Source organism: Phoca vitulina, unplaced genomic scaffold, assembly GCF_004348235.1.
Source record: "Phoca vitulina isolate PV1807 unplaced genomic scaffold, GSC_HSeal_1.0 scaffold19, whole genome shotgun sequence".
NCBI lineage: Eukaryota > Metazoa > Chordata > Mammalia > Carnivora > Phocidae > Phoca > Phoca vitulina.
In genome coordinates, this window is record NW_022589722.1 from 30,223,181 (window position 1) to 30,246,841 (window position 23,661).

The 23,661-nt window shown below is 56.7% G+C and overlaps 1 protein-coding gene across 2 annotated transcripts in view; it reads right to left on the reverse strand.

Annotated features, from left to right (window-relative positions):
- Positions 1–23,661, reverse strand: part of PHF21B (PHD finger protein 21B) — an 89,348-nt gene that overhangs the window by 6,527 nt on the left and 59,160 nt on the right. For both annotated transcript variants that reach the window (XM_032416400.1, XM_032416401.1), the window contains exons 3-9: positions 16,394–16,486; positions 13,601–13,951; positions 11,264–11,404; positions 3,851–3,902; positions 2,606–2,682; positions 1,870–1,924; positions 1,118–1,140 (exon numbers count right to left, since the gene is read on the reverse strand). In XM_032416400.1, coding sequence (XP_032272291.1) covers positions 1,118–1,140; positions 1,870–1,924; positions 2,606–2,682; positions 3,851–3,902; positions 11,264–11,404; positions 13,601–13,951; positions 16,394–16,486 — 792 coding nt within the window. The remainder of the gene's footprint in view (positions 1–1,117; positions 1,141–1,869; positions 1,925–2,605; positions 2,683–3,850; positions 3,903–11,263; positions 11,405–13,600; positions 13,952–16,393; positions 16,487–23,661) is intronic.

Here is a 23,661-nt window from a genome sequence, read left to right on the forward strand (position 1 = left end):
GCCACGAGGACCCTGGGCCCCAGGCTGCCCGACGGAGGGGGCAGCAGACAGAGATGAGGCCTCAGAGACGCGCTGTCACCTCTCATCTCAGTGCAGGAGCTCAGGGAAGGCGAGCCCCGCGCCCGGGATGGCTCAGTGAGCTGCAGCTGGACGCGGGACCAGCAGCGGGGTCTCCCGCCTCGAAGCCACGGCCCCCCAGGACTGGGGCCTGCGGGAGCGGAGCTCAGGCTCCAGGCACGTCCTGTGTCCGCGCTGCTTAGACAAGCCACCAGCACCCGTCTGTGACACTACACGGTTCTGGCGGCAAAAAGCCCGGTATCACCCGAGGGCAGACCTGTCACCTGCTGCTTAGTGGCCCGACCGTTACAGGCATGTAGGGGCGACAAATTCTCCTAGCATTAGATCCAAAACTTAGTTAAAAAAGGAGGTCACAGGGCGCCTGGGTGGCTCAGTCGGCTGAACACCTGCCTTCGGCTCAGGTCATGATCTCAGGGTCCTGGGATCGAGCCCCGTGTCGGGCTCCCTGTTCAGTGCTGAGTCTGCTTCTCCCTCTCCCTCTGCCACTCCCCCTGCTTGTGCTCTCTCTCTCTCTCAAATAAATAAAATCTTAAAAAAAACCACAAGGTCACGACCAGCTTGTGTCCTGGGAAGCAGGGACGCACTGTGTGCTCGGGGAATTGGGGTCTCACAAGATCACAGAAAGGGGAGTCCTGAGGGGTGAGACCCTGGGGATTACCGGGTCTAGACCCTCGCAAGGCGGGCAACGGGGACCTGAGAGAGGCAGCTCCCCCTGGGGTCACACAGCAGGGCCGAGCAGAGCCCCGTAGAGCCCGGCCGGCAGCCAGCGTCAGCTGCCTGCACCTGGGCCTTCTTGGCTCCCAGGGTCCCTGCGTCCTCAGCCGTGGGTGGAGAGAGCTCGTGTTTGAGCAGCCTGTGGGCTGACCCTGTGGGGACGCCCGACTCTGCCAGGCAGGCTGGACAACGGCCTGGCTGGGGTTGCAAAGCTCTCGGTATCGAGCACGGAGCCCGAAGGCCCTCCGCTCCCTCGCTCGCCCCTGCCTGGAGCGCCCACGCCTGCGCCCGCCCCGCCCAGGTGTGCCGGCGAGGGGACACCTACCTTCCAGCAGGGGTCCTCATTGGCTAGCACGGGGAAGAAGGGCGGAGAACATGTTAGTGGGCGTTGAGGAACACCAATCAGGACCGGAGGCCACGAGGCCCGTGGGGCAGGGGTTCCCACCCCAGGGCAGGACGGGAGCATCACGGGCCCCGGGACACCGTGTTCTCACCCGGGGCACGGCGGAAGCAAGGGTCTCTGCCCTGGTCGGGGCCGGGACCCACCATGGGGCGGGCAGTGGGCTGCCCTGCGGGGGAGCCAGCATTCCAGGGACCTCTCAGAGTGACTTATTTTCAATTGTGGTTTTTGGGTTTTTTGTTTTTTTGTTTGTCCATAACCCACTCTCCTTCCAGTAAGTGATGCCAAACCACACATTTAATGATCACAAAACATGGTTTTCCTTTTAGTCGCTGGCTCAGAGCAGTCCGCAGATGACACCGTCCGAGGGAACACGCGAGCATTTACCACGGGCCGTCACATCCAGGCCTCGCGTCATCGTCCCGGCTCGGAGCCCCGGTTCTGACACCGGTCAGAGGGCAGCAGGCTCCGCCGGCCCACCTCCTCCCCAGAGAGGATATCGGGGCGAAGGAGGCCGTGGTGTGGAGGGCCCGGGAGCCGGAGTGCACCATCCACCAGAAAGCAGCTCTGTCCCGCTGTGGACGGGCCGGGCCAGCCCCACGCAGGCCAAGAGCGGAGGGCCACCCACGCCGACTCGGCCTCAGGCCCCAGGGCAGCCACGGCCCGCGGGCACCTACCTCTCGCTGTGAGGAACAGGGGGGTGTTGAGATAGTTGGACGCCAGCCGTTTCCTCTGCAGGGGACCGAAAACAAAACAAAAGCAGCTCACGTGGAGCCCTCCTCGGTGACACTGCTCCTGCCCGGGACGCACCCGGGACAGGCACCCCACCCAGGGCTCCGGAGGTCGCAACGGGGACGGACGCGCAGGGCAGAGGAGCGGCCGGTGAGTCAGCAAAGGCGCTGCCCTGAGGGAAGCACGGCCTCCACCCCTGAGCGAGCTCAGGAAATCAAGGAGGAAGGGAGGGGTATAAAGATGGACCCTTCGGGGGCGCCTGGGTGGCTCAGTTGGTTAAGCGACTGCCTTCGGCTCAGGTCATGATCCTGGAGTCCCTGGATCGAGTCCCGCATCGGGCTCCCTGCTCGGCAGGGAGTCTGCTTCTCCCTCTGACCCTCCTCCCTCTCATGTACTCGCTCTCTCTCATTCTCTCTGTCTCAAATAAATAAATAAAATCTTTAAAAAAAAAAAAAAAAAAAGATGGACCCTTCGGGAGTGTTCTCTGAGCAGGGGCTGGGGGTATAAGCAGAGGGCAGGGGCGGCCAATGACATTCTGATCTCCTGCGTCTGTTTATCAACTGACTCTGAACTCAGGAGGGGAAGAAGGACATCATTTATTGTCGTGCCCTGAACTCTAATGCCCAGAGGGGCAGGGGAGGGAAGCAGCCGCAGGGCAGGTGCGCGAGGGCGGGGCCCCACCTCCGTCTCCAGGAGGCCACTGTACGCAGGATTAGCTGTGCTTCTTCTCTTCCGCTCTTGGCGTTTGCTCTGGATTTCTGGAAAGGCACAGACACAGCCGTTACTGGATCCTTCCTGGCCTGGGAACCCCGAACTCTTCCTCTGCAAGCCCCGGGCGTCCCTGTCCCCTCCTGCCCTACGGCTTCTGTCTGCCCAGCATCCCCGCCCCAGAGTGGCCCCCCGAATTGCTCCCTCCGAGGCAGATGGATGGGCTGGCTTCGGGCTGGAGAGTGGCAGGTACCCGCTCTCAGCACGGGGTCCCCCATGTGCCATGATCCACCCCAGGGACGTGTCTCGTGGGATGTCTGCCGGCCAGATACTGGCCCGGCCCAGCTGCACAGTGAGGCTCAGGGCTCCCGCAGGAACCCATCCACCTGCCGCTCAGGTAGGCTCTGCCCACATAAAGCGTCCAGCACGAATCCTTCTGGGGCCCCCAGTGTGGTGTGCTTCACATAGTGACAGTGACCACCCCACAGGAATGGTCCCCGCCTTTCCTTCCTTCTGTTTTGCCTGCCGGGTGGAACCTGGGACCTGTTTCTCTGAAAACAGCTGTTTTTGACATTTTTTCCTAACTTGTCTTTTGGACCCCCAATTTTTCCTTTTAAATCTTCGCAGTATCATTCATGTGTTTCCCGTAAGGCACCCCAGACCCTCTGTGGAAGACAGGGTCCAAATACATAAATATTTAGGGTATCAGGGTTAGAGAATTTTTACAAGGAGGGCTATTTATAAAAATCCTAACAGTCACGAGAGTATCAGGAAAGCTTTTTCATCCCAGTCCTCATGACAACGCTGCAAAATTTCACGGTGCAGTCTTCCTCGTGTTACAGAAGAGGAGACTGAGGTTCAGAGTGGAGGGAGCTTGCCCAAGGTCACCCAGCAGACCTTCGGACATGACCGGGAGGGCCCAAGCCTGAGTGGTTAGCAAGTGGCAGGACTGGGCAGTCTGGCTCCGGCAGCCACTCCCCTGGGCTGCGTGCAACGTGGGAGCAGGGGGCCCACACGACTCCTTTGCCAAAACGAGGAAGTGGGTCTCTGCAGACTGCCATGGAGCCAGGAAGAGCAGTGAGGCTTTCCTGGTCTTTGTGCTGACAAGCCTCGGCACTTGGGACAGACCTCCTAGAAGGCAGTTCACTCATGTGCGGCCCTCCCACCAGCCAGCACCCCATGGCCACCACCCCAGCCTGCCACCATGCAGGTCCTTACCTTCCAAGTGTTCCGTTGTGACCAGGCCTAGAGCTACCATGAAGGCGATTTTCTGAGGGGAGGAAACAGAGAAGCGTTAACACAGCCTTCCCCGTTCGTTGACTCAGTAAACATTGGCTGAGCACCGCCGTGATGGGCCTGGCTTCTCTGTTTCGGGTTTCCCTCGTTTTTACCTACTGTCCGTTCTCTGTCCCAGGACCCCATCCAGGATCCCACACTGCATCTAGTTGCTGTGTCTCCTTAGCTCCTCTGGGCTGTGCCAGATTCTCAGGCTTTCCTTGTTGATGGTGACCTTGACCATTTATTTGGAGCTTGGGCTGGTCAGGCAGGACGCCCTTCAGTTGGGACTGGTCTGACAGTTTTCTCATGATTAGACTGGGTTATGGGCTTGGGGGCGGGAGACTACAGAGGTGAGGTGCCCTTCCCGTATCCGGGGTACATGTTATCAGCGCGACTTCTCACTTGGCCGCTGCCCTCGATCACCTGGCTGGGGCACCGCCAGGCTCAGCCTTCTCCATGGCAAAACCCCTCTCTTTCCGCCGTCCACACTGTCCTCGTCGGGAGGAAGTGGCTGTGCACCACTCACACTTCAGGAGGTGGGAATGATGCTTTTTTTGGCCATTTAAACGAAAAAAACTTGTATGTAGTAGAAATTACCAGTGTTCTCTTTCTCATTGTTTGGGTTTTTGAATCTTAGCTACAGACTCAAGTTATAAAGCAAGTTGCTTATGTTCAATTGTAGTACCTATAATTTCACTCTTTACATTTATTTTCTTATTATTTTTAAGTAGACTCCACGCCCAACGTGGGGCTCAGACTCACGACCCTGAGACCTGGAGTCCCATGCACCACCGACTGAGCCCCTCACTGTTCACATTCAAATTTTGGGTCCATTTGGAATTTACCCTGGTGTAGATGGTGTGAAGGATGGATTCCTTTTATTTCGTATGGCTACTACTCGTTTGTTCCAATCCCACCTATTGAAAATTCCATCGTTCCACTTTTCACTGGTTTAAGGAGCCCCTTTAATCATATACTGAATGATCAGGGGTCTACGTGGTCTCTTTCTGTGCTCCCTATCCCATTCCTCCAGCGTTTCCTTGGCTCTTCTTGCTTATGTTTTCACGTGAAACTTAGAAACCATGAAGGAGACCGAGGTCTATTTCCTGGGATGTAAAAGTTTCCTTTCCAGAACCATGGTGCGCCTCTCTGTTCTTCTGCCTTTAGGGGTTTCAAACTTCCCCTCCAGTGGGTATTGACTGTTAGTGTGCTTATCCTAGATTTTTATTTTTCTTTTAATTTTTTTTATAGCTTTTAAAAAAGATTTTATTTATTTATTTGACACAGAGAGACACAGTGAGAGAGGGAACACAAGCCGGGGGAGTGGGAGAGGGAGAAGCAGGCTTCCCGCGGAGCAGGGAGCCCGACGCGGGGCTCGATCCCAGGACCCTGGGACCACGACCTGAGCCGAAGGCAGATGTGCAACCAGCTGAGCCACCCAGGTGCCCTAGGTTTTTCTTTTCTTTTTTTTTTTTTAAAGAAAGGTAGAAAGAGATACCTCTAGAGAGAGAGGCAGAGGGAGAGAGAATCTCAAGCAGACTCCCTGCTGAGCACGGAGATGACACAGGGCTCGATCTCTTGACCCCAAGATCATGACCTGATGAAATCAAGAGTCTGGACACTCAACCGACTGAGCCACCCAGGTGCCCCTATTCCTAGATATTTAATCTGTTTGTTGCTACCGTAAGTAGGGCTATCTGTAAGGCTTCTAGCAGGATGCTCTGCGTTTCTGTGACGATTATCAATGGCTTGCATTCGTATTAACCCTGCCGTGCCAGATTCTGTCTGCAGTTTTGTTTTTATTTTTTAATTGATTCTCTTGGGTTTTCTACACCATTTCAAATAGTGACTGCCCACTGTTTCTTTGCATTTTTTTTTTTTACTTCTACGCTGTTAAAAATAGTTCTCCTCCTCAATCTGTCAGCTTTCTGTGATCTTCTTTGAGTCACTGAAAACCTCGGCTACTACAGAGGAGACTGGCCGAGAGCTCACGCTGCCTCCCACCTTCTCCCGCACTCTCCCTGCGGAGTTAGAGGTGAAGCCTTTGGATGTTGTTGGAGAACTTAGTATCTACGTTCTCAGCTGACGTGGGGGGGAGCCAGGCCCACGGAGCCGCATTTCCAGAGTTCTTGGGCAGATTTAAACCCTCCTATGTGCAGCCTTTCAGTTTGAAGGCCAGCTGGGCTGGACATAAAATCCTCGGCTCCTCCCTTCTTTCCTCAGGATGGTGTAGATAATGCTCTACTGTATTCTGGACTTGAATCCTGCATGGAAAAGCCAGAAGCCGGCTGTTTTCCCTGCAGAGTGACGTGATCGCTTCTGCCTGGATGACTTCTGGATGCTTCTGTGCTGCGTTATGTGTCAGTATTGACCCTTCTCCCCTGGTGCACACGTTCATTTTCCCTGGTGCCCAGTACCGGGGACACAGTCCATTAACACGCACACAGTCTCCTTTGGTTTCAGTAAACTTTTCTCGAATCATATTCAAAAAATCAGGAAGCACAACCACACTATGAAAAGTGGGGCCCATTAATTCTATCCTGGAAGGTGTGTGCTCACACGAATGCAAGACTAACAAAGTGGTTAACGTGCCCACAGAGGGGATTCTGGGGCCCGGCAGATTCGGCCGATAGCTGTCCAGGCTGCGGTTTGGGGCCACCTGGCTTCAGCGTTGTTTCTGAGCCCCAGGGCTGACTGCATGGTGGCAGGGACTCTGGGGGACCCCCCAGTACTGGCATCTGCCTCGCTGACCCCACCTGGAAAGACTAGGCTGAGCAAATACCAGCAACGTGGAGACCAAGCTCCCCCTTCCTGCCACCCCTTCTTCCACAGGAGATAACCTGAGCCCACATTCACTTGAGGACAAGAAATGGGACCCAACCGCCTACACAGTAGAGTCAAACCCACATCGCCACGGGCAATGCAAAGTATCACTTCCTCTACTTGGCTCCGTAATTCTGGGATCCGTTCCAGAAGCCTCAGCTTACACATCGGCTGTGTCCTCTTTGCTTGTCTTTGTCGGGATCACTCTTGACTATTTAAAAACTCATTCTTCCTTTTTTATTGTGTGTACTTTGCTCGCTCGCTCCCGCCTCCTCTGTGCCTGCGTCCCCTGTCCTCGGCTGTGTCTAGGGCCCCCTGAGCTCATCCACTTACAGATTTATTTCCGGGAATGATTCCAGCTCACGCTTCGTTCTCTCTGGTATGGTGGCCACTCAGCCATCTCCTCCCCTAAGCCTTGTAACTTCTTCCTTGGTGGTGACTATTTTACTGTTCTCTCTCTTTGAATTCATAGTAAGGTGTTGATTTTTTTTTTAATCTAATGAATATTATCTTCTGGTAAAAAAATGCTTCTCTTTTCCCTATTTTTCCTTAGGGTGGCTTTGCAATGATGTTATGCCCCATGCCTCCTTTTATTAAAGGTCACTGAAGGAGCTGAATGTCCCTGGACCAGCTCGGTGCAGAGGATGGTGGGAAGCGGTTCAAAAGCATCTGCCCAGTGAACTGACTCCATTCCATATAGATTATAAATTACTGCTTCTTTGTATCTCTGTGCTATATCCGTGGGTGTATTCTTTTTTTTTTTTTTTTTTTTTTTTGGTGGCATGGGTAGAACAGAGGAAGAGGGAAAGAGAAAATCTTAAGCAGGCTCCACGCCCAGCGCACAGACTGATGTGGGACTCGATCTCATGACCCTCGGATCATGACCTGAGCTGTAATCAAGAGCTGGATGCTTAACCGAATGAGCCACCCAGGCGCCCCTGTGGTGGTGTATTCTAAAGCACTAATTATGCCTGTTCGTTCTGTCTAGTACCTTTTTAAATTTCAACCAATTACCATGTTTTTCATTCCCAGTATTTTCAATTTTTATGTTCACCTGATCTTACTTTACTTTTCATATTTTTTACTTCCTTATTCCTTATTGAATTCAAGTGGATGTTATTCCTTTCTGAAAAAAACTTGCCTGATACCCCAAACGTACTTATGTGTCAGTCGTTGCTAGAGTATGCCACAAAATTAACTTCCTCTTGAATCAACTCAAGTTCCAGATGCTGACTCTGACTGCCATCCTTAGGGGTTGCTGCATGGATTCCGGAATTCTGTCCACAGGGTCATTTTGGGTACAACTCCTTTTTCTCTTTATTCTGCATTTTTATTTTCTCTGCCTCCTGCTCACACCTCCCTTTGGGCAGGACTGCCATCACCCTGGCCTTGCCCCCCACCCGGGGGCAGCTGTGGCCTCAAGCTCAGATTGGCGCCTTTCTTTCTTGGAGAACTTCTGGGACCTCTGGCCACATGTGAGCCATGCCCTTCCTGGTCACCCTCACTCGACTCTGTCTCTGGAGCCCGGTGGCCTGGGCATCGGTCCTGCTCACTGCTTGTGTTTCTGGGACACAGCAATGCATAGCTGCATCTCTGTGGTCTCTTCCTGTCGCCAGCTAGACCCCAACACTTGACCTTGACTCCGTCTCCGTCTTACATTCTTCCTGAAGCTCTTCTTTCGGACTTAGCTCTTAACTCAGGCAAACGAAACCCGAAACCACCCCTCAGGGGATGGCCCCTGCCCAGACCACTCGGACCATCTGAACTAAACCTGGCTCGTGCTTGCACAGATGGGCCACGGAGCAACAGGACTCCGTTACAGAACTAAAATCATTACAGTGCTAAAATCTCTGCTCACGGAGGGACCTCACCTGCGTTTACATAACATACAATGTAGGCACAGGTGTGTTTCCCTAACGCGCATGCGCGACCTTATGCCCACCACTATGAAGGATGACAAGGCTTCCCCATCTAAATATTCATCCTAACCCTAATCAAAAGGTACCCATTCACCCCATCTTGGGGAGTCAGAGCGTTGGGAGCGATTCCCTGTGATCTCCTTATTTGCCGCAAATAACGTTTACGTTGTGCGATCACTCCGCCTGGCGTATCTGACTCGCCAAGAAGCGAACTCACGTTCGTTCGGTTACGTTCCTACATTTTATCTGCTGTTCTTGTGCATTTGCAGCGGAGCGCTACATCAGAAGCCCGCCCAGGCCGCTCTTGATGGGTTTCAAGAAGGGGGGTGACTCGGTTATTTCTGAATTTTAGAAAGATCCTTCTAGCTGCCGGGAGAATACACAGGGGGGAACCCATCCAGGGGCAGGGAGGGATGGGGCAGGAATGGGGGCCGTGGTAACAGGGGTGGCGTGGAGAGAAGGAGCATCTGTGCACACAAGTCTTGCCCAGGGAGGTGGCTGGGCCTGGGGTTGCAGTCAGCGCTCATACGGGGCTGGGACCCTTGCTCTGGATGCCCCCCTGCAAGGCACATGCTGGTCTCAGGGTGGCCAGGCTCAGTCAGATGCTGCCCGAGGCCAGGATAATGGGTGGCACAGAAAAGGCCACAGTTCTGTCCTAAAGAAGGCCACGAGCCTTCAAACAGGGAAGAGCGGGCAGAGCCTTGGAGTGGTCCCGGGGTGCTGGTAAACCGGAGGCTCCTTTCCACCACCAGGCTGGCCCGCCACGGGCAGCTTGAGCTGCCAGCTGCGGGCGCTCAGGGCTTGCTCGCACAGCCCCGGGAGCCACCGATTGTCACCAGCCACCCCAGGGCTCCAACGGGCTCATCTGATGAAGTTTCTGGGGCAGCTGCCGCTCTGGCCTCAAGTGCTCCTAACTCGGGCTCTTCGTGAACACGTTCCAAAGGGCGCACAAAGCCCCGCGTCTGCACCACACAATGCTCCCAGACCTCTTTAAAAAGAAAGTTTAATAAGGATTTTTACACCAGGACATGTTGTAATTACAAGTTCTATTTAAGTCATTACACGTATTTACACTAATTATGTAGTTAAACGTAATTATACTAATTGTATAAACGCACAATAACTGGCTATGATATACTTTGAGAGAACACAGAGAATCCACCCAGAAAACCCGCGAGGACACGACGGGTGCAACGTAACCGCACGGGAGGACAGAGGGGTGAGTGTGGGAGCCTCAGGCTGCGAGCCGGCCCGGGGCTCACCGTGCATACAGCAGGTGCTCCCACGGCACCAAGGAATGGAACTGAGCGCCTCTTGAAACAAACAGGGCCCGGGGCTACACACCAGACTTGGTTCCATCTCAGCCTCAGCGAGTAGTGGACTCTGACTCTCTGCAGGCTTTCTGGACACCTCAAAGCACAATAATCAAGTCACTCTCCTGCTCAAAGATATTCTGTGGTTCCCCACTGCCCAGGGAATAAAGGTCCACCTTGGCGGCCTGCATGCAGGTCCTCCAGGATGAGGCTCCAGCGTCCCTCTAACCCCGTGCTCAGAATTTCTCAGGCATCCATGCTGCCTGCGATCCAAGTAGACCAGCCGACTCTCCTGGGCCTGCCAAGTGCCTTCCCACCTTCCATGCGTCGGTCCAGGCAGGGCCCTCTGCACCACACGCCATCCCACCCCACCCCCCCGCCTCTGCCCCTCTGTTGAAGCCCCACCTGCTCCCCCAGGCCCTGCTGATCCCACCCCTCCTCTGCAAAGCCTTCCCCAGTCCTTCTGCGTGCAAACATGCTCTCTCCTTCTCCCTGCACCTCCCACAGCTCTGGATTTGTAATTCTCTGCTGATGCTTGAGATTTTTTTAGCCGAAGTTGAAGTCTTAGTGGTTGTGCCAAGAGCAGTGGGGTCCCCTAGGGCTAGGACTCCATCTGCCCCAGCTCGGCATCCCGACCCTCGGCACAGAGCCAACTCTAAGATATGTCTGATGAATAATGAATGGATGAAAGACTGACTTCTTTCGATACTGACAGCATGTTGATAAAAAGAATCCTAAGGAGCTCTAGGAGCCCCGAGGGGCCTCTTCTGCCCACCGAGGTGAGGTGGTCAGGGAAGGCTGCCTGGAGGAGAGGATGTCTGAAGTGAATCTTATAGGATGAATGAGAATTGGCAGCTGTGTGGGAAAAGGCCCAAAGTGTTGACTGTGGCCCGGGATGGCAGAGGACGCAAGCAGTAACATAAGAGGGGTCACCTGCTGGGACCAGAAGTTAACAAAGAATGACTTTGCATTAGCTGCTGGCCTCTTACGCCCCCACAGAGCAGGTGGTTCTGTGTTAGCCACGGATTAGGATGGCACCATGAGGGGGATGGTGGGGGGTGGCACTAATGTGCAATTTCTGCAAGGTTCTACCCATCACCCTGCTAGAGCACTGGCCGCACGCGGTGCAAAGCCAGGCTCCCTGGTCCTAGAATCCGTGCTAACCCCTGCCCCACACCACCACGCCGTGGGCAAAGTAGACCAGGACGCGGCTCCCGGGCAAGTCCCCACCAGGAGCTCCCACTGCACAGGGTGGCTCCCGGCCTCCTACAGCGACCCCCAGAGCCCAGCCATCCTACCTCGGGGTTCTCCTGGCTCAGGGGCCGGTCCTCCTTCTTCTTTTTGGTCGCCTGAGCTCCCTGAGATGGTTCCTCCGTGGGCGGCCGCGACTCTGCCGTGCTCTCAGGCTGCGTCTGCACTTGAGGCTGGATGATGATGACCTGGAAGGTGTGGCAGAGGGGTGGGGGTGAGGGGTAGCAACTGCGGAGGGGGAGGGGAGCCAGGGGGGCCAGAGTGGCGAGGGGCCTGGGAAGTTGGGATTACAGAGGAACGAGGAAGCCTGCACCCAGCTCTCTGGTCCATGGGGCGCCTGCACCCAGGGTGTGCGCCTCCGGACAGCCCCTTATACCATGAGGGCTGCCTGAGTACGAGCCTGGTTTAGGAACCAGAAGAGCCTGGGTTCAATCCTGTGCTACCACGTCACAGCTGGGTGGCCTCAGGGAGGTCACTTTGCCTCTCTGAGCCTCAGCTTCCTTGCAATCCTACCTCCAGGGAGGTGGTGAAGATTCGGGAAGCAAAGACTCAAAAGACATTGGTTTCTTTATCTCCAGCTCAAGTGCAGGGAAACTGAGGTCAAGAGGGCTCAGATTTGCCACCTGAGCTCATCAGGGGTTTGTCTGAGTGCACTGCCCAGCCTGTCCCCTCCCCAGCCTGTCCCTTGGGCCCCCAGGACACTATGTCCGAGGCTTTCAAACCTGGTCTGGGCAGGGTAGGGGTGGAGAAGGGGAAGGTGGGTTCTGGACCCTGCTCAGCAAGGCCCAGAGCGGCCCTACTTCAGCCAGCTGTCATCGGGGTTCACGGCTACCATTTGGTTTGATTGAAGGGTCTGAGGCTGAGAAGTCTGAAAGCAATTTACGAAGCCCAGCCCCTCCCTGGGTGGGAGTCCCCTCCATCTGTGGCTCAACTACTTTATTAATTTTTTGGATGGGATATTGGGAAAGAATCATTATCTTTCACAGATCCAGGGGAAGGAATTCACCAGGAGCAGTCAGCCAGGGTCTCGACCAAGCCAGGAATAACTTGAACTTGTATTTTTCCCCCTAAGAACGTGACTATCTTGTGAATTTGACGCTCCTAAACAGGAAGAAAAAAATGCATGTTTTTCTGCTGGCTTAAGGGAGGGCTCTTTGTTCTCCTTTGTATCACAATTTTAAAACCCCAGAATTCTCTGGATGGAAAAAAAAATGCCCCTCTTTATATTCATGGGAAGAAAAACATTAAGATCCCCAGTAGAAAACAGGGCAAAAAACATTCTCAAACGAATCACACAGAAGGAGACAGAATTCTTGAAAAGTATGGGGGAAACATTCAAGCTTCATAATAACCAAAGGAATTCAACTTTCAACAGCGAGCATCTGTTTGTACCGATTAAATGAGCAAAAAGTGTTTAAAATGACAGTACTGAATGCTGGTGAGCTTGCAGTGAAAAGGGTACACACATCCCACAAAGGCATCCCACAAACACCTGCGAAGCACCGCCTGGGGACCGGGTGTGGTCCTGAGGAACACGTCTCCCCATCCGACCACATCCTGTGATGACTGAGCATCCCCGGGGCTCCCGTCCACGGGTGGGAGGGCCCAGAAGCATAACGCTCCCAGACATATGCTATGTGCAGTAAAATCCAGGTGCACGAAAGTGGAGCACCAGTTTTCAGGCTGGAAATTAGGAGGGACGCTGGCCCCAGATAAGAGCGGGGCAGCCTGGCAGGCCCCAAACTGGGCACAGAGGAAAGGAGGCTGAAGAGATGAAGCGGTACCTTTCACGCAGCCCTGCAGCCCCAAAGGCCTCAAACCTCCCAATCCCCAAGGGGCTCGGAGGGGGACAGGGAGAGGACCTCAGTTTCAGTTTTAAATCTCGGCAAGAAATCACAGATTTTCCATTCCGGCACCGGGCATCCCCCAAAGTCCTCAACCACCCAACTATACCAGCCAGAGACCGACCACCAGGACGGGCCTCTTCTGGGAATTCATCCGGCCACACATCTTACTGGTTAATTCATGATTCCAAAGAGGGAAGTAATTCACTCATTGACCACTCATTCTTTGTCCACCGATACCAATCCATCCAGCCATGTGTTCGCTCAATCGCACACCCATCCATCCGCACCGCGTCATTCACGCGCTGATCCATTCACTTCCCCTCCCGCTCACACCGCCAGCCCTCCTACCGTGGGGTCGCTCGCTCGCGGGGTCACTCCTCCGCAGCCCACCCCCTCCAGCGCGGACGCACTCACGTGACCGCTCATCCACGCCTCGCTTCGCACCCCACTCATTCGAGGGGCTCCTGGGTCCTCCCGCCAACCACCCACCCGCTCTGCTCGGGCTACCGCCTCCAGCGTGAGCGGGCGCACACCCACCTTCTTGTCGGCACTGATGAGGAGGGGCTGGACCTTGACGCTGTCGCTGACCACAGACACGGCAGTGCTGGGGGCCACGGCGGCGGCATTGCTGGGGGCGGTGGTGAGGATGGCGTAGGCCACCCCGGCACTGCTCAGGGGAGAGGCGATGGCGGCGGGCTCAGCGAGGGCCTGGGGCTGGCTGCCGGGAGCTGGCGCATGGCTCACGGTGTTGTTGGCGGTGGGGAGGGCTGGGCTGGGGTTCTTGATACTGACCACGGTGGCCTTCTGGAAGGTCGGGGGCTGCTTGGGCGGCCGGTCCCGGCCCGGGGCGACGGGGAGGCTGTCTGGAATCAGAGTCTTTGGCCTAACCTGGGGAGGGAGGGACAGGTGCATGGTCAGACAGATGCCCGAGCAGGTGGATGGGCGGCCCTGAACACAGCGGGGACTGGAGCACTGACGTGGCCGGGCTCTGAGACCTCCCATGTTAGACGTGAGGGGACAGCAGCGGAGAGGCCCTGGGGCTCAACTCTGGGCCCGAGCCCCTTCCAGCCGAACTCAGATAAGACGGTGAAGAACAGGGAAGGAGGGGTGGGAGAGCGGCACGTGGACCAGTGAGGTCCCTCTGACGTCGGAAGTCCGCAGAGCGCTGTCGCTGGGGCAGGGACCGGGAGGGCCGTGGGGGCTCCTGGCCCCGCTCAGTCGGCTTCCTGACCTGGAGGGGGCTGCCGCTGCGCTCCCCGTGAAAGCCACCGTGCTGTGAGCAGGAGATGGCGCACGTCACCCCTGAGAGGCCCACACGCAGGGAGTTAAGGCAGGCGCAGGTGGCTAGGACGTGGTTCTGGCCAGGGCTCCGGACGGCTCGTCTGCGGCCCATCCTGCCCCTCTGGGGCCCGTGCGGTCTCGGGCACGCACCTCATCTGGGCGCTGGGGGCGGGGAGAATGCACAAAGTGATGCGTGCATCCCATCTGTCAGCTGGCCCCAGCATCCCAGCATTCCTGCAACCAGAAAGGAGCCTCACGCCAACCCCGCGAGATCTGCGCTGGCGCCACCTTCTTAGGGACGAGGAGGCAGAAGAGGACGCGCCCTCTCTTACCTTATTTGAGCCCCACTGTGACTGCATTGTGAAGTAGGTATTTGGCCTATTCTACAGATGAGCAAATCGAGGTCTGGAGAGGAAGGGACTTAGCCCAGGAGAAAAACGACGCCCCAGACGTCACTGTTGGGGGAGCGGAACTCGCACTCAGGACTTCCAGAAGCCTGCCTCGGTACCCAGCACCCCCACCACGGCCAGTGGCCCTCGCGGAGGGAGGGGCTCAGGGTGGCTCCCACGGGGCTCTGTGACCTCGCATAGGTCACCTCAGTGCCGCGTGCCCCTCAGTCAAGCTGGTATCATGTCTGTCTTCTCCTCCCCAGCGTCTGCCGCGGAGCCGGCCTCAATTCTAGTGATTCTAGTGTCCTTCCCTGGGCCCCGCCAAGTGGGCCCTCCACCACGAGGGCCTCCCCCCATCAGGGGACCCGCCAAGTCGTATGATCTTGGCACGTGGGGTCAGGATCAGAGCCTGACACCAACACCAATACTGAACGTGGGAACCTCAGATGGCCACCAGCTTGGGGACTGCTGCGCTCTGCCTCTGCGGAGGACGGGTGAGGACAGATGGGGCGAGTGGTGGTTAATGAGGATCCCCCGCTACGAGGTCAAGGGAAGCCGTTCTGTGCTGTCGGCAGCACCCCCCCGCCCCGCCCCCGATCAGTTTGGTTCACACTGGCCGGGCAACACCATGTAAGCCCAGCTCTGCATGTGGGGGAGCCGTGCCCAGACCGCAGGGGCTGGGCTCTGAGCATGGGGGCCTCCAACCCAGAGAAAACCTATTCGGGGGACCCCAGAGCTCATGACTTTCAGCCGGTGCCACTTGGAGACGAGACGTGTGCAGACCCAGGCCGGGCCTCCTCCCACAGGGGCCTACAGAGCGCTGTCGCTGGGGCAGGGACCGGGAGGGCCGCGGGGGCTCCTGGCCTTCCCCACCCTCTACGCTCTCTCCTTTCTCCAGGCCTGTTGGGATTCAGCACGGGTGGGCGCTCAGGAAAGGTTGTCACCAGGACAAGAGCTGCCCTTCATCATCCTCGAGCGAGGGGCATCCGTCGGGCACTGTCCTCCCCCCGAGCCACCAGGGCATGCACAACCCTCGCTCGAGGCTGAGCACTGGTTAACCACTCGCAGGCATGGACAAAAAGGCGCTGTGCCATCGGATCCAGCCTCGCGGCCACCAAGCACACACCCACATCAGCCCCTCTGCAGGAGGGGAGCCTCGGTCAGGTTAAGAGGCCAGGGGAGTTGTCCGAAGTGCAGAGCCCAGTCAAGGATGCCGTGGACCGAAGCCAGGGCGCCTGGCTCAGCATCTTGCTGCCTCCCCGAATGAATCGTCTTATGCAGAGTTTCTCGCACTGTCTTGACCCACGGTTTAAAATCTTTATTACCTCATGACCCAGTCCAGAAACCAGCTATTCAAGAAACCACATTTAAGGTGCATCTTGATACTTTCTGTCCTACTCTAGTTCAGCTTCGTTTATTGCATTAAAGAAAAAAAAAAAAAACCCTGGTCCAGACCCACTAAAATGATTTTGCAATTCCTCATCATAAAAACTGGGTCTTGTCGGAAAGTCTGCCTCCTCCCGACAGGCAGACGAGGCAGGAGGGGAAGGGGCATGCCCCAGCGGGTCCTTGCCCAGCGCAGTGCTGCCCTAAAACCTCAGTGCTTGAGGGGCTGGGGATGCCCAGACAGACCCCCCGGGGCCCACCACGGGCTGCTTACCTGAGGTAGCACCGTCACTCCTTGCCCGGCCAACCTCTGCAAGGAGCTGACCTGAGGACCCGTGACAGGCACTGCAGTGATGGCTCCCAAAGCCTGAAAGACAGGAGGGGGCGCTGAGCCGGGACCGGGGACACTGCGCTGAGGTCACCGGGGCCGCCCAGCAGGTGCGCGGCTCTCACCACCTGGCGGAGCAGGGGGACGGCAAACTCGGCTCTTCCCTTTCTCCATCAGGAGTTCACAACCACAAAAGTATGTTTTCATCACGCAAGACATTTTGGATACCAGAGAAAGAAACAGGATGGCATCGTCCAGAAGACAGTCCTGGGCTTCCTTTTTTACAAGTAAGGTTTTTTTATATTGATACCCATCTACTAAAAGCCAACAAAAATCAACATGAATCCATACTTTGCACAATTATTTTTATAAACAATAAAATGAATCCAAGACCTAAAGGTAAAGCCTAAAACTAGAAAACTAGGAAAAAACCACAGGAGAAAAATCTGTGGGACCCTTGGTTAGGCAAAGAGCCTTAGATATAACACCAAAACCTGATCCATAGAAGAACAGTTTAACATACTGGACTACAAAAGAATTTAAAAGCTCCTGAAGCTTAAGTGTGAACAGAGTGAAAAGCCCCAGACTGAGAACACACACTTGCAAGTCACCTCTCTGATAAAAGACTGGCATCTGGACTATATAGAAGAACTCTCAAAATGCCATCATCAGAGCGGCGCCTCGGTGGCTCAGTTGGTTAAGTGTCTGCCTTTGGCTCAGGTCATGGTCCCAGGATCCTGGGTTAGAGCCCCACATCTGGTTCTCTGCTCAGCGGGGGCCTGTTTCTCCCTCTCCCTCTGCCCTCCCCCCCCCCCCGCCCCCAAGCTTCTTCTCCCCCCCTCCCTCCCTCTCTCAAATGAATAAATTAAAAAAAAAAAAAACCACAATCATCAGAGAACAATCCAATTAAATAAAGGAACATAAGATTTGAACAGATACTTCACGAAAGAAGATAGGCAAATGGCAAATAAGCACATGAAAAGATGCTAAGCAGCATTAGTTGTTAGGGAAATGCAAATTAAAACCACAATGAGCTACCAGGCCACCCGCCTACTGGATGGCTGCATTTGAAAAGATGGATCAAATCAGGAGCTGGTGATCCTATGGGGCAGCTCATCCACTGCTCCTGGGAACATAAAATGGGACAAGAACACTGCAAAACAGCTTGGCCCTTTCTCATAAAGTTCAACATACATTTAGTGCTATGGACTGAATGCTTATGTCCCCCCACCCCAATTCCTGTGTTGAAACTAAGGCCCAGGGTGACGGGGTGTGGACAAGGAGCCCTGACAGGTGATGGGTCATGGGGGCGTGTTTCCTCTCTCTCTCTGTCTCTCTCTCTCTCTCTGTCTCTCTCTCTCTCTCTCTCTCTTTCTCTCTCGCAGCAGGAGGATGGAGTAAGAATAAGAAGGTAACTGCTGTGCTCTCCTTCCTTGTGTCTCCCTAAAATCACATGTTGGGGGGCTCAGATGGTTAAGCGTCTGCCTTCCGCTCAGGTCATGATCCCAGGGTCCTGGGATAGAGCCCCACATAGGGCTCCTGGCTCAGCGAGAAGTCTGCTTCTCCCTCTCCCTCTGCCTCTCCCTCTGCTCATTCTCTCTCTCTCTCTCTGTATCTCTGCGTCTCAAATGAATAAATAAAATCTTAAAAAAAAAAAAAAATCACATGTTGGAATCCAGGCTCTCGATGTGGGGGTGTTAGGAGTGTGGAGTCTTATGAATGGAATGGTATTAGTATCTTGTAAAAAAAGGCTCCAGAGGGACCACGAGCCCTGACCCCATGTGAGGATGCGGCGAGAAGTCCCCCAGCCGGAGAGGGCCCTCGTCCGTGCAGAGCGGCGCAGTGATCTGGGCCTCGCAGCCTCCAGAACGGCGGGCAGTGAATGTCTGTGGGTGCTCTGCTGTCCCGACTTGCCCGGGAATGCCGGCCGCAGCTCTGCCCACAGCGGCCCGGCTCGGGAACAGGCCACAGCCGAATGGCCAGTGCTCTCTGCACCCAGTGGACTATCGCTCAGCGATCAAAAGGAAGGAGCAGCTGATACACGCAACCACAGGGAGGCACCTCGGAACGGTTTGGCTGAATGAAAGGAGCCAGGCACCAAAAAAAAAATAAATTAAAAAAAGAGAAGGAGGACATACTGTATGATGCCATTTCTATAAAATTCCAGAAACAGTAAACTCATCTCCAGGACCAGGAAACAGGTCAGAGGTTATGTGGAGATGAGGGGATGGGAGGAAGGGATGATCAAAGACACCGGGCACTTTGAAGGGGGAAGGATGTGTTCACCATCTTGATTCTGGTGCTGGTTTCGTCCGTCCCCGGAAGACATGGCGGAGGGTCCACGAACCACAGAGCTGCTACTCCTGATTGTGGGACGGCTCCTCCCGCCTCTCGAATTTGCCACCTGCCCCCGTAGGTTCACGTCCTTAAGACAGCTGCCTGCCTCTCTGCGCAGAGCCAAATCCCCCACATTTAACTGGAAATCCACTGTGGACAATTGTCAGAACAGAGCTTTACGTGCAAAGCAGAGAGCATTAAAGACAGACGTGGTCCATTTGTGAGGAAGGTTCTCGATCCATCGCACCATCTTCCGTCTCTCGCCAGCACGGTTCGGTAAGCAGTGCTAGAAGAACATCCCAAGCACGCCCGATGCCCACATTTTAAAAGATTCTGCCCCACCTTCTGCAAGGGAATGAGTGTACAAGGTTCTGCCCTCCCCAGCCCAGGCCTGCAGGCAATCAGCAACACCATCGGATCCCTGCGCCGGCCCGGGCGGGGACAGGTGGGGGCAGGCACGGAGCCCCATCTGATTAACAAGCTTCCAGGGGATTCTGCCAACCTGGAGACCACAGGCTGAGAGGAAGCCGGCCTGTCCCTTCGCAGGTTCTGCATCAGAGACCCACATGGGCGCTTGATGTCACCAATGAGTGAAGCTGTGTGGTCCCCGGACTGCAGGGATTCCTGCGTAGATGGGGGCCGGCCAGAAGATCCTAGGGCCGCAGAAACACATGCCCAACACCTATGGGAGCCAGAGAACAGGCGTCAACCGACTTTCCCTGGGAATTCCCTGCTGGCTTAGATGCCCCCATACAAGCCCTCCGGATGCCGCCAGCCTGTGGGGAGGGGCTGGGCAGCCCTTCCAGATGAGGGGTGTGCACCCCCTGCGTGTGCATCCAGTCTTCGTGCGTCTTTGAGCCCATCAGTGCACAGGTGTGAGGGCTGCCATGTGTGTCCACTTTGGGGGTATTCCTATGCACCAGCCATTCGTTTCTCTGGGTGTCCACTTTGGTGCATGTGTCTCTGTTCTGGGCACTTTCCTGATTCTCTGTCCATGTGCCTTGTGGGCTCGAAGCCTTCATTCCTGGTCGGCACTTGGCTCTCTCTCATGCGTTGTCGGACTTCCGTCCATGTGCCTTAGGAATTTACTGTCCGGGAGGGGAAGGGCGGGGACCCAGAGAGACTCAGGTGGATGGAAGCTGCTGGAGGCAGAGACCCTGAGGTCGGGGCGGGGGGGGGGGGGGAGGGAAGGACAGGGGGAGCTTCGCTGACCTCATTCTCCACACTCAGTTACCAAGAAAGAGACACAACGTGCCACAGGGCAGTGACCGGACGCCTGCAGGCCGCCCACAGAACAAACAGCATTCACCTGCTTACGCCATCAGCGAGAACACTCCAATAGTCAGGGGCGCCTGACCGTGCTACGGTGTGTCGGGATCCCTCTGTGCCAGGGCATCGGGAGGAGCCCCGAAGACAGGATGGCTCCTGGGTCAAAGCCCGAAGTCCCGGGCTTTTAGGAGGAGTCTGCTGCCAATGGGGCTGCCAAGCTGGGCCCCCCACCTCCCGCTTCCGGGGACGGTGGATTTCGTCCCAGGACACCCGCGTCACCTGCCACCACCGCCCACTCCCCATCTGCGCGAGGCAGGCTTCGGGGGCCCCTCCAAGCCCCAGCTACTTGCTTCTCTCTGAGGCCTGCCCCCAGAGTGTGTGCTTCCACGTCCTTATAAAGCTTTAATTAACAAGCTGAAAAGGCATTTTATTTGGCAGGGGCTGACCTTCCTGCTCCGTGTCAGAATTTATCGATACCAGCAGAGAATCATCTTGGTGGCTCCTTCACGAGGACCACGTAGTTTATAGCCACACTTTCGTCAAGATAAATGAGCTCCTTATGACTACGCTTACAGCTCTAAGCAGCTTAATAGGAAGAAAAAGGGTCATAAAAGTCAAAGATAACTTCAAATTTTTCCTGCATCGGCGGAGTCCCTGGGGCAGCCTCGGAGAAGCTCAGGTGTCAAGTGTCACTGCCCGTCCACGTGCTGGGGACAGACCGGCTCTGACACCAGCGGCGTGGGGCCCCCTGGCTCTCTGTGCCCAGTCTCCTCATCCGCAACAGGAAGAGATCCCGCTGCACGGGGCACGCGAGGGGCAGAGGGAGTGGGCGCCGTGCGGTCCGCATGCTGAGCACTGGGTGGTGGGGCAGGGGAGGGTGCATCCCATCCAGCCTGCCCAGAATGAGGGAGGGACAGGACTTGTGGCATCAGCCTGTCCGGGTACCAATCCTGGCATGGCCCGTTTCTTGTTGGGCAAACCTGGGGAAGCCTCATCCGCATCCCCTGACTCTGAGATGGGATGTGCGTACTTGGCTCCACCCTCCATCAGAGAAGAACACCCGGGGGCCCGGCCGTGCGAGTAAGTAGTAAAGGAAACCAGCACTACTGTGACTCGGGCTTCCAGCCTGCGCTCCCATCAGCGGTGTTTCCTTCTGTGTCAGAGGACAGACAGCGGAGCAGGTCTGCCTGCTGGGCTCCCCTGAACCCCAGGCTGGGGTGAGCCACGGGGCCACGCCCCTACAGGGTGGAGGTGCTTTCAACCTGCCTTGTGGCGGGTCCCGCGACCGTTGCCAAGACCCCCCTGGTGGCCTCCCTGGACCTCTGGGCAGCACCGGACGCCCCACCCCCACGGGGACCCCCTTGACTCCCTCGGTCGTTCAGCAAACGTCCTGGAGCACCCACTGGGTAGCTGGCCGGCAAGCTGCTTGGCCCCGGGAACTGGGTGGTGGGCCCGGCCTCACAACGGCTGCTCCCATCCCAGCCCCTGACCTGATGGATCAGAACCGGCTTGCACCTCTCTGCTCCCCTGCGGGACTGCAGCTCCCGGAGTCGCCAGCCCAGGTCCTGGCCCGAGCAGGAGCCTGGTGAAGGTGTGTGATGTCTGCCATCAAACAAGGAGGGTCTCAGGCCTCCAGCGTCCAACCCGGGGACCCTTCCCGCGGTGCTCAGGAAGCTGCCGAGGGACAGGGGGCTCTTCCTTCACACCTGCAAACACGGGCGGCAGACCTGAACCCGGTCTCCACACACGTGCAAACCTGCTCCCCGACCTCCGGGCCTTGGTTCTGGTTCCTGCGCCCAGAACGACTCCAGACCTCACAGAGCTGCCCTCTCAGTGGGACCAAGGGGGTTTCTGAGGTGGCCCCGTCCAGGCCATGTCAATGTGTTCCCGAAGCAGACAGAAACCCAGCGGTGGGGGCTGGCCCACCTCCAGGATGGGAGGGCATCTCCCTTGCAGCACCTTGAGCCAGGCCCCGTCCTGCCCGGCTCCAGCCCACCTGACCCCGCAGGTCAGCCCCGAACGCTCAACAATGGGAAGAGTGACCGTCACACCTTCTACCACATCCGGGCACCGTCCATGGACAGGTGTCCACCTGTGCTTTCCTCACGGCCCCCCAGCAGGGGCCTGGCCCGCGGACAGCCGGGAGGGAGACCGGCAGCCACGGCCAGCAGCACAAAAGCACCAGAACTGATGGCGAATTCAGTGCCACCAGCTTGCAGGGCCTCGGTGGCCGTCTGCCTCCCCCATGCACGCCACAGCCCCAGGACAGGCGGCAAGTCAGTGGAACTGTGTCCAGACCCCTCCTCTTTCCTCTCCCTCGACGCAGGAATGGTGCAAGGGGCCGTGGGCACGGGGTCACGGTGAGCCCCTCCCCCAGGCCACTTCAGGGACAGGATGGCAGGGAGGAGGACGGACAGCCAGCACGAGTACTGGCCGGGTGGCGGGGTTGGGTGCCCATGGTGTGGTCAGTGACCAGAACAGAAAGTGACCCTGTAAAGGCGACCGAGACGAGGCCAGGTCACAGGCTGACCCTTAATGACCTCGGAATTCATCACAGGAACGGTGGCCTCTCGGAAGGAGGCTACGTCACCGAGAGACAAGTGTTTCTAAAGTGCGTGACTGTCCCTCTCCTTATTTGACCCTATGTGTTCCGAAGGGGGGAACGGGCCCAGTGGGGCTGTGGTTCACTGGGCACCTGGGTCAGTGAACGGCAGAGCCGGGGTCCGGATGGGGCCCCCTCCATAGCCCTGCACCCCGTGGTGGCTGGGCGCTGGCCAGCACTGCGGACCCAGAAGATGGTCCGGAGCCCTCCTGCCCCGGAGCCCTCCTGCCTGTATCCAGGCACGTCCCCTGTGACCTTCGCTCACCTCGTCTGGGAGGGCGCTGTCCAGGAGGGGACATGGGTCTGAGACCCTCTCTGCTGGTCCGGAGTGCCGAGCACAGCTTTGAGGACAGCAGGGAAGGGCACGTTCCTGTTTCTCAGGCCTCTCCAGCAGCTGGGAAAGCGCTGAGCTGACCGGAGCTGGGCCTCCTGCTTCCTGCCCCCCACGTGGCTCCCACCTGCCCCCAGCTGGGTGACAAAGTGGGGCAGCCGCCCTGGGCCTCCAGAGCCACCCAACAGCCCCCGGGAAGGTGGCCTGGCCTCCCGTCCCTCCACACGAGCCGCGCAGTTGTGTGGCTTCTCGGGTTGTGATTTTCGTCCCATCTTCAGAGAATGGCCGCGAAGTGGGGCAAACGTAACAAGGAAGCTCCAACGTCAGGAAGTGCCAATAAATATTAATATAACAGAAGCACCACTTTGCTGTTGTGTGAAACCAGTTTATTACTCACCGATGAAATCCGCCTGCCACCTTTACCACTGCGGGGAAGGACAGGTAGCTCCACGTGCGGCCAGCGAGCTCCCGCTCGGCCCGGCCACAACCACTCACCCAGCCCGGTGCCCGCACGCCGGCTCCCGCTGACCCCAAGCTCGTCCACGCGGGACCATCGGGGGCCACTGGGGGTTCGGGTGAAACCCAGGGAAATGCACACCTGTTTTTGCTGTCCCGTCCAGGGAGTCCCTGCTCCTCCCAGACCACGTTGTCTGTGTCTACACCTGTGACCGGGCA